Source organism: Polistes fuscatus, unplaced genomic scaffold (genome assembly GCF_010416935.1).
Source record: "Polistes fuscatus isolate 324 unplaced genomic scaffold, CU_Pfus_HIC Scaffold10, whole genome shotgun sequence".
NCBI classification, from domain to species: domain Eukaryota; kingdom Metazoa; phylum Arthropoda; class Insecta; order Hymenoptera; family Vespidae; genus Polistes; species Polistes fuscatus.
The window spans coordinates 7,393,395-7,408,727 of NW_025112998.1; the positions used below are offsets into that span (position 1 = coordinate 7,393,395).

The 15,333-nt window shown below is 29.3% G+C and overlaps 1 protein-coding gene and 1 long non-coding RNA gene across 2 annotated transcripts in view; both read left to right on the forward strand.

Annotated features, from left to right (window-relative positions):
* Nucleotides 1–291: 291 nt before the first annotated feature.
* LOC122526138 lies at nt 292–10,362 on the forward strand. Its single transcript, XR_006305968.1, has 2 exons — nt 292–703; nt 10,309–10,362. It is a non-coding gene; the product is annotated as an uncharacterized LOC122526138 (long non-coding RNA).
* A 422-nt stretch (nt 10,363–10,784) lies between these two features.
* LOC122526139 (octopamine receptor beta-3R-like) overlaps nt 10,785–15,333 on the forward strand; it is a 56,592-nt gene continuing 52,043 nt past the window's right edge. The window contains exons 1-2 of the mRNA XM_043649341.1: nt 10,785–11,604; nt 12,830–13,130. Of these exons, the coding sequence (XP_043505276.1) occupies nt 10,948–11,604; nt 12,830–13,130 (958 nt within the window). The 5' untranslated portion in view covers nt 10,785–10,947. The remainder of the gene's footprint in view (nt 11,605–12,829; nt 13,131–15,333) is intronic.

A 15,333-nucleotide genomic window follows, 5' to 3' on the forward strand; every position in this document is an offset into this window, starting at 1 on the left:
TCTATTCAACTTCCGTTTATTTGAATTCTTCAAAGCGTTTTTTATCCGTATTTCAAAAATGTTTGGAATATTTCGAATTGTACAAAATTGAACCAAAATGGCGGCCAAGATCTTTTCCGCACAGATCGTAAATCCTTGGCAATAAGAAATTAATTCTCAACGATCAGTAAAAGAGCCAAAAACGGAAAGGATAGGGGTAGGGGTGGGGTGGAAAAGAAGGAAAGTATATAGTGATATGATAAAAGCAGGAGTAAAATAGGAATGATAGTAGTGGGGGTTGTAGGAATCGGTCGAAAGGGTCGTCGTTTCGGCTGCGCCGCCGTTTTGGTACGGTCGATCGTGGCGCCGCGTAGCGGCATTTTCTTGAAATGTTCGATTGTTCATTGGAAGAAGGGACAGTGCGCCCTGACTCCGCGGTACGGGCTGAACTTTGAAAGCATGCTTGGTCTTTGCAACCCTTCCGTATCTGCTTCTTCGTCGCATGCACGGTGTCTCGTTTCAAAACGATGAATGAAAGGGTATACGTACGCGCGCGAAAATTACCTTACGCGATTCTTAACATTTATTGGACTCAATTAAACAAATTAGTTGCGACCATTTGAAAAATTTTATCTCAATAATTCCGCGATTAAAATTACAAACTTTAACATCTCGATGCTTTAATTAATCATCAGTCAGTTTTTTTATTTCTTTCAATTTATATGTACGTATATGTATGTGTGTGCATATGCTTGCGTGCGTGCGTGTGTGTGCGTGTGCGTGCGCGTGTACGTGTCTTTTGATACACGATCGAGTGTAATTAGGTGAAATAGATGTTTGTATGTTAATTTTAACAAATTTTCTTTCATTTTTGGGACGAATTTATAATTTGAAATAAAACTTTCTCTTCTTATCTTTTTTTCTCACACACGATAATGTACATATGCTTTTTTGAAATTGGAGATTTTAAGGTGGGAAATAGGAAATATATCGGTTGTTTCTGGTTTTGGTAGGATTCCTTGGGGTTGTTTACGGGACCACATGTCTATATCTATATATATATATATATAGATATATAATTATATTTATATATACATGTATGATGTACTTACTTACGTTAGGGCTGCACGATTCGTCGTAGGCTGCACTTCCCGCGGAACTTTAATCGATACTTGACGTTGGATTCATCGAACGACGTAGACCCTGGACGATGCAGGTTTTAGGGTCAAGAGTCGTGTCAGTCGAGTGTTCTCGATCCGTCGATCTCTCTTTTTTTCTTTGAATTTGTATTTCTAAAGACTCTTCTCTTTCTCTTTTACTCACACATCCCCTCCCTCTTATCCTTCCCTTTTTTTATCCTTATCGTGAAAAGAAAGCTTTAAACTTTTGGATACCTCTCAAACAAAGATATTAGTCAATGATTACGATTTGTTTATCAATAATAACCAATAAAATGATAATCAAAATTCTTTTCAATAACAGATGATCGAAATTAAATGATGAAACCAGATATCGCATAATTATTTTTTCAATGTAAACTATCTATGATGATGATGATGATGTTGACGATGATGATGTTTGAGGGGAATAAAGTAAAGAAGAATGGCGGGTATACAAAACGATAGGGATGATAATGAGATGAATGAATAGAAATCTGAATCTGACGATACTTCTTTTGCTTCCTGTAATTGTATGATTAATTAAGGTTGAAAAGAAATTCGATGAAAAATGAAGAAAGGTTACTGTGGTGTTCATTAATTAGTGTACGGTATGCCGGTGACTTTTGTTGTCCTTGAAAATTATACTTTCTTTTTCTCTACTTTTTTTCTATTTCTTTTCCTTTATTGAAATCGATGGAACCACTCGAATAAAAATTTATGAATAGGTTTTTTCAGTTTATTTGTAATTATGTAAAAAAGATAGAGAAAGAGGATTAAAAAGGGAGATAGAGAGAAAGGGGACGGGGGTGAGGAGGAGAAGGAAAGTAATATAGTGATAATGAATATAACAGGTACGGCATGCGAGAAGGATGATTTGAATATGCATGTGCAAGTTCACCTATTAATTAATTTCAAGACATTTCACCTAATGAAATAGTGTTAAGATCTTTTAAGTATTAATCTCGCGTTCCTCCCTTTTTCTTTTTTTTTTTTTTTTAATTATTTTTATTTGAAATTTCTTTCCTCAAATTCGTGAAACAAATATTTTCCGTGGTATCAATTGTTAATCTTCCTACGAAAATTATATGTTGAAAATTATCTATCCATTATTTAACGCAATAGACATTTCGAGAGAATTTATTGTATTTTTGAACATTTCTCAGGAAACTATTTGGCAATAAATTTTCTTTTTATTGCAACGTTGATACGACGGTAGTTGAAATTAAATAAAACCATTAGAACATTTTATATTTGCACATTATTTCTGACCATTCGACACCATTACGAATTCTTGCAAGATTAATTTCTCGTAATTAATATTAATATTAAAAAATATTGATGACTTTTTAAGTTCATCATATTTGTTTCTTTTTTCTTTTTTAAAGATGCACGCAAATTTTGTTTCTTTTAATAATACGATCTCGTATTAGACACGCGTTGAATATTATTTTCTTTTTGTATCTAACATTACTTTGGACATTTAATTTAATAAAATATAATTATCGCATCGAAAATGTGTCGAACGAATTTTATATGTAGATCAATTTCATTTGGTCAAACAGAGAGATGATACACTCTTGTTTATCACTTTTGCAGTAGGTTTAACAAGCGGTATATTTAATGATGGAAAAAATAAAATTGAACACACCTTTCTAGTTTATTCGAGCGAACGTCTATTATTTTCGAGATAAAGTTCCTTTATACAACATCCCCACAGACAAGAGTAGAAGTCTTGTATGTTGTGTGTTGGCTCGTTAAATCGATCCGCATCGTGTGTTTTTTTTGCTATCTTTTTTAAATTATCATTCATCGAAACCACATAACGGCTGAGCCCCGTCCACGGGTTCGTCGATGTTATCACTCATCCCTTATCGTATATCGTACATCGTTCTAGTATTAGAACCAATCATTTATTTCAGTCACGATCAAACTGTTAAATCGTTAAATTTTTCACGAAGGTTACAACAATAACAAATTTCTTATAAAACACTCGCGACAGCGAGTTCAATCTTTTATTTTATTTTCGTAAAAATTACATATGCATCGTTTGCGTTTATTTTGACGATTTACGTTTCTTTATTTTTTTTCTTAATTATTAAAATAATCGTTTTAATTAATTGTTTGATCCAACAACTGTTACGATTAATACGATTACTTTATTATAATTTTGATGATAACTTAATTTTTATCTTATTCTATTACTAGTTCTATCGTCTAGTTCGTGATTATCCGTTAATATTAAATTTTCACAAAAATTATGGTATCCTTTTTTTCAACCGATAGATCGCTTTTTTTTTATTTTCTTTTATAGAATTTTATATTTTACTTTTAAATATTATCGAAATAATAACGATTCAATTTCGTATGAATATTTTCATTTTAAATAGAATAAACAAATGATTCTTTTTACAGGGGAAGGATTAGTATTTAAATCAATAATAGGCAACTGGGGAATAAAACTTTTCGATGCTCGAATCGTCGAATTTGGCCTCGTAGTCGGATATTTGTCAGCAGAACACCAATAGCCTCGTTAATTGTTCCCAATTGGATTTCGTGCTTCGACATCGACAAGTTCATTTGCCATCGTTTTCATCTCGGACGTGTACGTACAGGTAGAAAAGTACTTACACGTCGTATTCGTGCATTATTTAAAAATTTGTATTATTTCAATTATTAATTTCGGGGACGAACAACATTCAAGGAATTCCAATTGTTTGTTATCGATGAAAATTAATCTTCATTATTTTTACAGTTTTTACAAAACTGATTGTGAGTTTAAAAGATTGTAGTCTGTGTCTAAAATTTCTTAACCCACTCACGTATTTATTAAAGATTATATATCTTTATATTTTATTATTTATCTTCATGATGATATATTTTTGTAAAAAAAAAGAAAAAAAACAAATATTCAAGCCGATATTATGTAATCTTAACTCACGTGTACGTACAGGTAGAAAAGTACTTACACGTCGTATTCGTGCATTATTTGAAAATTTGTATTATTTCAATTATTCATTTCGGGGACGAACAATACTCAAGGAATTCGAATTGTTTGTTATCGATGAAAATTAATCTTTATTATTTTTACAGTTTTTACAAAACTGATTGTGAGTTTAAAAACAGTGTAGTCTGTGTCTAAAATTTCTTAACCCACCCACGTATTTATTAAATATTATATATCTTTATATTTTATTATTTATCTTCATGATGATATATTTTTGTAAAAAAAACAAATATTCGAGCCGATATTATGTAATCTTAACTCACGTGTACGTACAGGTAGAAAAGTACTTACACGTCGTATCCGTGCATTATTTGAAAATTTGTATTATTTCAATTATTAATTTCGGGGACGAACAACATTCAAGGAATTCCAATTGTTTGTTATCGATGAAAATTAATCTTTATTATTTTTACAGTTTTTACAAAACTGATTGTGAGTTTAAAAAGATTGTAGTCTGTGTCTAAAATTTCTTAACCCACCCACGTATTTATAAAGATTTTATATCTTTATATTTTATTATTTATCTTCATGATGATATATTTTTGTAAAAAAAACAAATATTCGAGCCGATATTATGTAATCTTAACTCACGTGTACGTACAGGTAGAAAAGTACTTACACGTCGTATTCGTGCATTATTTGAAAATTTGTATTATTTCAATTATTAATTTCGGGGACGAACAACACTCAAAGAATTCGAATTGTTTGTTATCGATGAAAATTAATCTTTATTATTTTTACAGTTTTTACAAAACTGATTGTGAGTTTAAAAAGATTGTAGTCTGTGTCTAAAATTTCTTAACCCACCCACGTATTTATTAAAGATTATATATCTTTATATTTTATTATTTATCTTCATGATGATATATTTTTGTAAAAAAAAGAAAAAAACAAATATTCGAGCCGATATTATGTAATCTTACTCACGTGAAAGTCAATCACGCACACACATACACACGTATACACACAACTTATCTATTTTCCATGAAATTTAGAATCGATTGCCCGAAGGTAGCTAGAAAAATTGAACATTTCTTTTAATATTGAACTTCAGTCAACCCCATTTGCCTATAAAACATCGTTTATTTTGATCTTTTTCCAAACATTTTAAAATTTTACACGATTAAAGTTCCGATCTTTTAATTGGATATTCGTTTAAAATACTTCTATTATAATAAGTTAGATTTATAATCCCAATTAATCGTTTAATTCAATACGTAGTACTATATCAAAACGAGTTGAAAATCATTGAAAATAAAGGATGGAAAGAAAATAGAAAATATAAAAAAAGGTAAAAAATAAAAAAAAGATTTATTACTCTCGCGCATGTAAAAATATTCTTTCAAATTTAGAATTTATTGAAAACATTTGTTATTTTTGATCGAAATTGAAACTTCGTGTTCGTTCCAACTAAAATAAATTGTTTTATGTTTTTAATATATTATATATATTATATATATATATAAAAAGGAAAGAAATTTTTTTTTATTTTCTTTTTCTCCCCCAATTGAAGAAAGTAATTTTTTGTAGAAGGAAAATATCACACGTCGAGATTCGATTTTTTGCGTTTGGCGTGTCAATTAAAATCATTCATGCGAAAATTATGAAAGATTAAATTTGTGGGGGTTTCTCGAATGAATGAAACTTTTTATAAACATATATATATATAATAACTTAATTTGTTTGGTTTTTTATTTTGCTTTTCTTTTTGTTCGAATCCAATCGAAAAAAATATTTTTACTTTGCAGAAAGTTTCCAAATACGTAACATTTCATTTACGTTCGAATAAACGTGTAGTAATTGCTTTATATTTTATTCTTTTGTTATTATTATTATTATTTTTAATTTTTTATTAATATACAGGGTGTCCCACATAACTCTAGTCACGATTTTTCAAGTACTTGCGATAACCTGACAAAAAAATACTTTCAACAACAGTTGACCTGTTTTTAATCGACTATACATTGCAATAAAAAAAAGTTCGAAAAAACTTTCTTTTTTAATGTTTTTTAAGGCTACCTTTATTTCTTTAAAAAGCACTTAGTATTTTTGGCTTAACATTATTATAGTTCATATAAATACGAATTCGACGATGTAGTATACTATGACTTTTGGATGACCTTGAAAGCAAATAAATACAAATTTCAACAAAAAATTATTTTACTTTATACAGGTGCCTCTCTGGGTACTTTGCAATATACAGATTTGCTGCTTCACTTGCATTCCTTTTACATTCGCCAAATATTAACAACATATCAACTTTTGTTTAAAGTATTTTTTTGTCAGGTTATCGCAAGTATTTGAAAAATCGTGACTAGAGTTATGTGGGACACCCTGTATATGTATACATGAAGCTAGTAACAAGATTAAAAATTTCAAAGTCTTTTCATTTTAACATTTCAAATAAAATAAACCCTTAAATCTTTCTACTAACAATGTTGTTGTTTAATTGATTAGTATTTTTAATTTGTTTTGATCTGTGGATTATTGAAATTCTCTGATATTGTTTATTTTTACTAGTTGTATGCGTGTCCTACATATTTTATTAATCCATATATATATAAATAATATTATTTTATTCTCGAAGATGAATTCTTAATAAAAGCAATAATATATTATTGTAGTTGTTTATTTCGATATTATTGTTATATTATTTGAATGTATAACATTTTTTTTTAGTGTTTTTGAACGTGGAAAAAATAAAAAAGAAAATAGAAAAATAATAAGTTAAAAAGAAGAAGCTTTTTTTTTTTTTTATTATTATTTTTCTCTTATCGGAAACTATCATCGATCTTGTAAGAACTGAGCTAGTATAATATTAAATATTTCCCTAGCATACTATATAAATAACGGATCGAGTAGAAATCGGTATGAAAAATGAAGAAAATAAGCGTTGAAGTTAGATGGTTCGCGTGGTAATTCATAATAATATTGAAAAGTGTGGGTAGATGAATCGACGATATAAATAATGGAGAACAAATTGACATGATAAAACATAACAATATATATCGTACTTCAAATCGAATTAAAATGATATTATATAAACTATCGTAAATTTTTATTTTTTTTTTTTTTTTTATGAAAGAGATTAACTAGCATAGGCATAAATCAATTTTGACAAATGATAGAAATCGTTTGAAAGCTTCGTAAGATCGTGTAAGAACGTTATCATGGATTGATCTGTGTTATTAATTATGAATATTTTTCTTTACGTTAATTCGTAGGAGGATAAAATTGAAATTTTTAATTTAAAAGAAAAAAAAAAGAAAAGAAAAAAATATCAAAAGTGTAATATATTTATCGTGTACATCAAAAATGGAGAAATAAAAATAACAAAATATTATTTCGAGTTTTCCTGTGCTCGTGTAGATATAACTTGGTCATAAGTGATTTAACATGTAACTTTTGTGGAAACTTTGAAGTTTAGAATATTTAATGAATAATATAATATACACGATGTATACTAGTTTAATCTCTAGAATTACCTTTTCAAAATATCTTCCAAACTAATCACTTTTTTTACGACTCATAAATATAATAACTTCTTCATATAAAATAAGAAGTTATACTTCTTTGCCGTACCAAAACGAACATAACCTCAATAATCTCAAAAATAACTTCAAAAAAAAATAATAATTATTATATATATATATATATATATATATATATATATAAGAAAGAATAAAAAAAGAAAAAGAAAATCAAATATAGATATCAGTCCACACTAAATATAAGAAAGATATATCGAATTACTTGACGCGTCAACAGCCATGGCGCGGTTACAGCATTAGTTCTCGTTTCGATCATTTAAGTAAAGCAGCGCTGAGTACGATTAGTATTTGGATGGGTGACCCGCTTGAGAAAAAAAGGGGAAGAAGAAAAGAAAGACAACTTCATGCTGTATACTTGAAATCGCTTTGCCGCGCATCGTAAATACCGACAAACTTCATGGTGTCGTTTTTCCAGACGCTCGGAACAAAATTACTCCCCATTACATTTTCCCCAACGCGCCAAAAGAAATATAACTTCAAAAAACCTATTAAAAATATATATATATATATATATCATAAATTACTGCAAAATAAATAAAATATAATGAATAAAAACTAATTATCTGAATACCTCTCTTATTAAAACACTATAACCATACATTCCTAATAATTTATTCCATTAAATCGCGAATAATGAAAACTATTAAACTCGTTCAAATGTTAACAATTCATCTTGTATAAACATGCATAATCTTAACACGTACAATCTTGAATAATATTTTCTTAGAAATTAGATATGACGAATTTTTGATCGGATGCTGCGATAGAACAGATAAATTTCAAAACCTTTCGAATAATTTCGTTCAAACGGTAGAAGGGTAGTGGGTGAGTTAAGAGGGATGTAAGGGAGGGAAGAAGAGGGGTGGGAGGAGATAAAATGGTTGAGGGTAAAATGGCGAGACGTTTTCTATCTCGAGGTCACAGTCATACTCGAGATATCCGCTTTTCGAGCGGCACGTATCGCTTCCGGGAAGTTGTTAACCTCTTTCCTCTTAATACAAGTTCCGTCATCTTCTTCTTCTTCTTCTTCTTCTTTTTCTTTTTCTTTTTCTTCTTCTTCTTCTTCTTCGTTGTCGTTGTCGTTGTCGTTGTCGTTTAACGCGTAAAATGATGGTGATGATAATATAATTTAAGTTAACGGCAAATATAACGTGTTACTTGTTATAAATTTTGTTATATAATTGTAACTTTTCCTTTTTTTTTTAATTATAATTGAATTATTAAAAATTGGATACTGTGTAACGATAAAATGTGTAAAGGAAAAAAAATCTTATTAGAAAAATTACTTTTTATAGATTAACATATATTGTATCAATCATTTAATAATAATGAATTATATTAGATTTGAAATAAAAATAATATACACTCGATAACTCTATTTCTATAATATGATTGATATTGAATAATTAAAATTCGTTATGAGATTCATTCGACTTATAATATATATATATATAGGTCCTTTATTACCACGAGTAATTTCATTTTATTAATATGAAAAATTCGAGAGAGATGAAAATGAATACGAGCAGAGGGGAAAAAAAATATATTCGACGTGTAGTTGATTAATTATCGAGAAACGATCTCTCTCATACGTGTTTCGTCTTTTTTACTTTTTTAACTCCTACTACTACTACATACGTGCAAAAGAATGAGTAAATGACCAAATTTTTTTAATAACAAAAGTTTATATAAAATATATGTATATATACAATGTATAATTTAACGTTTAAGGAGTTATACGCAGTTAGAATTTTCAAAAAATCGATTTTTTTTATTTAAAACTTTACTTATATAATTTAAACAAAATGTTTAATTACTTATAACACTTATTTCCTTCTAACTTATGATTATACAAAAATTCTTCCACGTTGACGAAAAATTATGCGAATTATTTTTCTATCGACCCCCATTGTAGATCAATTTGTAAAAACAAATATCGAATATGTTTCTAATATAACTATAACGAAAGAATACACAAATTACACAGTAAAATGAATCTAAAAAACCCTTTTATTTTTCTGCCGGAAATACTGTGTACCTTTTACTGTCGTAATCTACATTGTAATACTATCTATCTGTATCCTTTCTTCTTAATGTATGTTTGTGTGTGTGTGGCTCGTGTCTACAAGCATTTTCAGGTCGTTTTTTATTCACGATATCGCTCGTGTTCACGATCCCTTTATTTTTTCCCCAATCCCTTCCCTTCTTTCGATTCGATTTATCTATCTCTCTCTCTCTCTCTCTCTTCCCAAATCCCAACCCTTCTATTCCTTTATTTTTCCCTTCCCCAATATTTATCTTACTCCAATGAAATTTATTTACTCGAGGCATGTCAAACTCGAATCAAGTATTACAGTCAAATTGGAACGTGAATACGTTTACGACAAATATATTTATACGTTCCTTTTTTTTTTCTCTCTCTCTCTTTCTTTTTTTCTTTTTCCTTTTTTTTTTTTTTATATCTAATATCTATGAGATTTTATCGAGATATTTCTATAAATATATACACGCACGCACGCACGCACGCGATTAGGTTTCGATAAGAAAAATATAAGTCAACGAATAAAATTATAAGTATTGTAGTAGATTGATTATTAATGTGACATTTTTATAGCGAGAATTTGAAGAACGAGAAGGATACGAATCGAAAGATAAAAATAAACAAAAATACTCGGAATAGATAATATAATATTTGTATACGAAAAATAGAAGAAGAGAGAAATTTCAAAATAGAAAAAAGAAAAGAAAATAAATAGAAGAGAAAGGAATGAAACAAAATTAATCGAGAAAAAGAAAGAAAGAAAGAAAAAAAAAAACGTCGCGAGCACACGCGCGCTTACAAACACATAGACGCCGAGAAAATTGTAAAGAAAACTTTTAACAACGATCGTTCTCCGAACCCAATGAGAAACTCACTGAGATCGTACGACGTGGCTCTTCGGGCCAGAAGAAGAAAATGTCTTATCAAGAATCCACGAGAAAGACTCGCGAGGAGTCGTAAAATAACTGGAAGATGAAATAAAATATATAATTCAATAATTCAAACAATTTAATATAAATAATAAATTAATAATATCGATAAGAAGATAAATATACAAATAATCTTTCAATGATACATACAAATATATATATATATATATATCCACGTAAATGATTTTCATGATTAACGATTCATAATGCTGATCGTTAATAAAAAAAAGTTAAAATTATTATTGGAAGCGTGGGTCGAGATAATCGAGAGGTTAGTTACGCCATGTTGAACGTAATGGCGGCGGCAGCCGTAACGATGAGTATACCATGTAGGGTAGTGGATCCGACTCAAACTACAGGAAGTAACGGTAGCACGACTTCCGGTGGTAGTGGTAGTAACAACGTTACATCGGTACCGGTTGAAAATCCAACTGTTGAAAATTTACCGGAAAACGTGAACGTATTTGTTGTAGTGATTAAAGGAATAATAATGGGTAGTATAATAACAACAGCTGTACTAGGTAATGCATTGGTCATTGCTAGCGTTAGAAGACACAGAAGATTACGCGTTGTTACCAATTGTTACGTCGTCAGTTTGGCAGCGGCTGATTTGTTGGTTGCCATGTGCGCAATGACCTTCAATGCATCGGTCGAATTATCAGGTGGCAGATGGTTATTCGGACGTTTCATGTGCGACGTCTGGAGTTCGTTGGATGTTTACTTCTCAACCGCATCGATACTCCATCTTTGTTGTATCAGTGTCGATAGGTATTATGCAATAGTGAGCCCTCTCGAATACACGGTCATCATGAGACAAGGTACCGTCGGGTGTATGCTTGGAAGTGCATGGATCCTACCAGCTCTTATCAGCTTTATACCTATTTTTATGGGTTGGTACACCACCGAAGAACATCTCGAATTCATGGTTAAGAATCCCGAGGTATGTACTTATGTTTTATCTTTCTAATTTCATTTTTTTAATTATTATTTCTTTTTTTTTCTTTTTATTTTTGCTAATTTTATCGATCCCCCTCCCCTCTCGAGTTTTTAGACGAAAAACTTTTTCCATATACTTTTGTCGATGTTTCTCTTATTTATCTCGAACTTAATTCCCAACTTCGTTCGACCTAACTTTTTTCTTTTTTTTTTTTTTTTCTTTTTTTTTTTCTTTTCTGTGCGCTTTCTAGATATTGAATTTTAGTTGAAAAATATTTTAAGATTACTTTCCGCGAAAGTTTTTAACGTTAATGAGCTACGAATCAAACGGAAATAGGGACACCCTTGTTGGTTAGGGAGGTAATCCTATTATAAATGAAATTCTTCGGTTCTTATAAAATACCTTGGTTGTTACTCGTTAAGGAAAAAAGAAAAAAGAAAAACAAACTCGATTTAAAATTATCTTTGTTTCTTTCCTACCAACTCTTTCTCGGTTAAGATAAAAATATCTCATGACAGTTCTAAGTACGATGCTCCGGTTACCTCCGGAAGATATAGGTAAGGTGGTACGAATCTTTAACTAATATAACGTGCATCACCTGCTAGTCGTTTATAAGAGGATTACTATCGATCGTAGACCTTAAAATGCCTATCACCTATCTAATATTTCTAATATAACAAAACTGATACCTTGTTTGAGAGTTGTTACATTAATTAGTAGATTAAATGTATATTATTTGATAAGTGTATTCTTATACAAATTCTTCAATTAAATAACAAATATTATATGATTATTTATTTATCTATTAATTGTCATTAATTTTGCCCAAAGATCATTGAAAATTACTGTAAATAAAATTTAAAAATTTCCCAGTAGGTTTTTGTTCAAATAAACACCCTCGCTAAGTTGAAAACCCGAATAATCGGCACACCGAAAAATCAGCACATTTCACATTTATTTTAATAATTTCTGTATATATATTATAATAGTTTATTAATATTATAAAAATAATATAATATTATAAATAATATTAATAAATATAATGTTATAAAAATTATATATAATAAATAAATATAATATTATAAAATTTAATAATAAATATATCTATATATATATTATTAATTAATTATTGATGAGAAAACAAATGTATTGTAACAATATAATATTCTTATTCGTTTATATTAAAATAAAAAAGAAAATGATTGAATATATCTTTCCTTTCTTTCAGGTTTGTGCATTCATAGTGAATCGTCCGTATGCAGTGATCAGCTCGTGCGTATCCTTTTGGATACCTGGTCTGGTGATGATAGTGATGTACTGCAAGATTTACAAGGAAGCTGTCAGACAACGTAAAGCCTTGAGCAGAACATCGAGCAACATCGTTTTGAACAGCGTACACCATCACAGATCATCGACGAGACAACACCATCATCAACAGATGCTATTGCAAGCTGCAGCCGAAACCGGTGAGCTAGTTCTTCACACCGCACATTGCAAGATGCCCAACACCAAGCTCCACCCCATTAACGGTGAGTGGAGCTGCTCACCGATTTAATTTAACAATGGGTTTGGCCATAGATTTTTTTTACACCATAAATGATTTAGGTCATAAACAACAATTGGTAATTATTTTTCTCATATTAATGTAAAATTAATCTCGATCTTTATTTTCTATACTTTTCACACATTCGTTCATTAAACGAATTCATTTATTTTATTACAAATGACAAATATATTAATTATGAAACAATATTCAATTCATTCTTTATTCCTCTTTTTTAACTTTTTTCTTTTGATATTTGGCTAATGGGGGAAAAAAACAAAAAAAAAAAAAAGAACAAAGAAGAGAAATAATAACAATTGACCAACAAATTTGACACAATTTCGCATAAACTTTTGAAGTAATATTTATTTACAATTAAATTTCTCTCATTTAGAATTGATATTCTGTTCTGTATAATTGTTGCTTTATTATTTTTTTATTTTACCTGTTCAGATTTCTCTTCTAATTAGGATCTTTCGTATTTTATTGTTTTATCGACTTACAGTTATATATATATATCATTTTTTTTGGTATAAGTGTCATAAGGTTTTTCTTTCTCTCTCTCTCTCTCTCTCTATATTTTTTTTTTGAGCTTAATGTTGCTTCGAGTTCTATTAAACGATCGATGCGTTCTTTAAAGTCTGATTTATAGACCTAACTAGAGTTAATTGGTACGGATTTATTCGAACTGTTTTTTTTCTTTTTCTCTCTTTTTTGTTTTTTTTTATCATTCCCACCCACTGTGTCGGTGTTGCACTCAGAATATTTTATTCTCTCTCTCTCTCTCTCTCTCCTTCCCTCTTTATCTTTTTTTTGTGCCGTAGCTTTGGTTGCATTAAAACTCATTAAATCATAGCTTTTAACCAGTCCTCCTCATCAAGATAAGGGTTCTCGAAAAATAACTTAAGAAGCTCTTGCCCTTTTTTTTTTTTTTTTTTTTTTTTTTGGCAAATTACGTATTTACACCTGCCCCCTTTGAATTCTTCTTTTCGTTTCATTTATGTTCCTTCGTTATTTCTTTTCTCTTACCTTTTTCCTTTTTTTTAAGCAAAATAATTTTTTTACTTCTTTTTTCTTCGAGCGTTGACTAATTTTTTCTTTCTTTTTTTTTCCTTTTTTTTTTTTTTAGTTTTCTTTTTCTTCTTTAAAGAGAAAAATACGAACGAACGAAGTGTCAAATGATCAAGGAAAATAATGATCGGAATACTGGATGGTAAATTGCACATGGCCAGGCTCGTTAAGCAGGAAAACGTTTGTCATTTCAGGGTAAGGGGGCGGGGGGGGAACGGAAACATTTAAATGGAAAAGAAGAAGGATATGAAAAGTGGGTTCGTAAGGAAAACGTTGTTCTCTCACGATTTTATCTTTCTTACTCGTTTTCTCATTTATAATGATAACAATGATGACAATGATGACGATGACGATGACGATGACGATAATGATATAATAATAATAAAATAATAATGCAAACGTAACGAGAAGAATTCAAGAAAGAATTCAAGAAATACACAAAGTAAAATGATTTCATTGGTTTCTTCACTTTTAAATTAATAAAGAAACATCAAACGACGCGTTTCTTATTATTATCTTCTTCCAGACTTTTATATTTCTTACTTATAACAATAATAATAATAATAATAATAATAATAATAATAAAAAATAACGATGATAATACTGCATAAATAATTCGCAAAAATTTGTTACCCTTGATTTTTACAAATAATTATAATTATTAATAATTCGGATTAACAAACAATACGTTTGTAAATGACGTTAATTGAATTTAATTTTAAACTATAATAAATATCAAAGTATAGAACGTGGTCTCTCTCAAGAAAAAAAAAAAAAAAAAAAAAAAGAAGAAAAGGAGAAAAAAGTAATAATAAACCTTATGAGGATAAAAATAAATTAAAAAATAAGAAAAATATCGCGTGTCGCTATTTCCTGTCATTTAAATCGAAAATTAAAAATAAATTGACGCGGAAAAGAAACAAAAAAGAAAAAAAGAAATAAAAAGAAATTCTCTTCGCGTTAATAAATATTATATATCGAATTACGTCAAATCGGAACGTATGCGTAAAAGGGCTTTTAGCTTTGACTTAACGCATAGGTTTCACTCCTGAAAGCATCTGATTAAATTAAGCATATAGATTATAATCAATTTATCGTGACCGTGGTTTTCGGAGCTA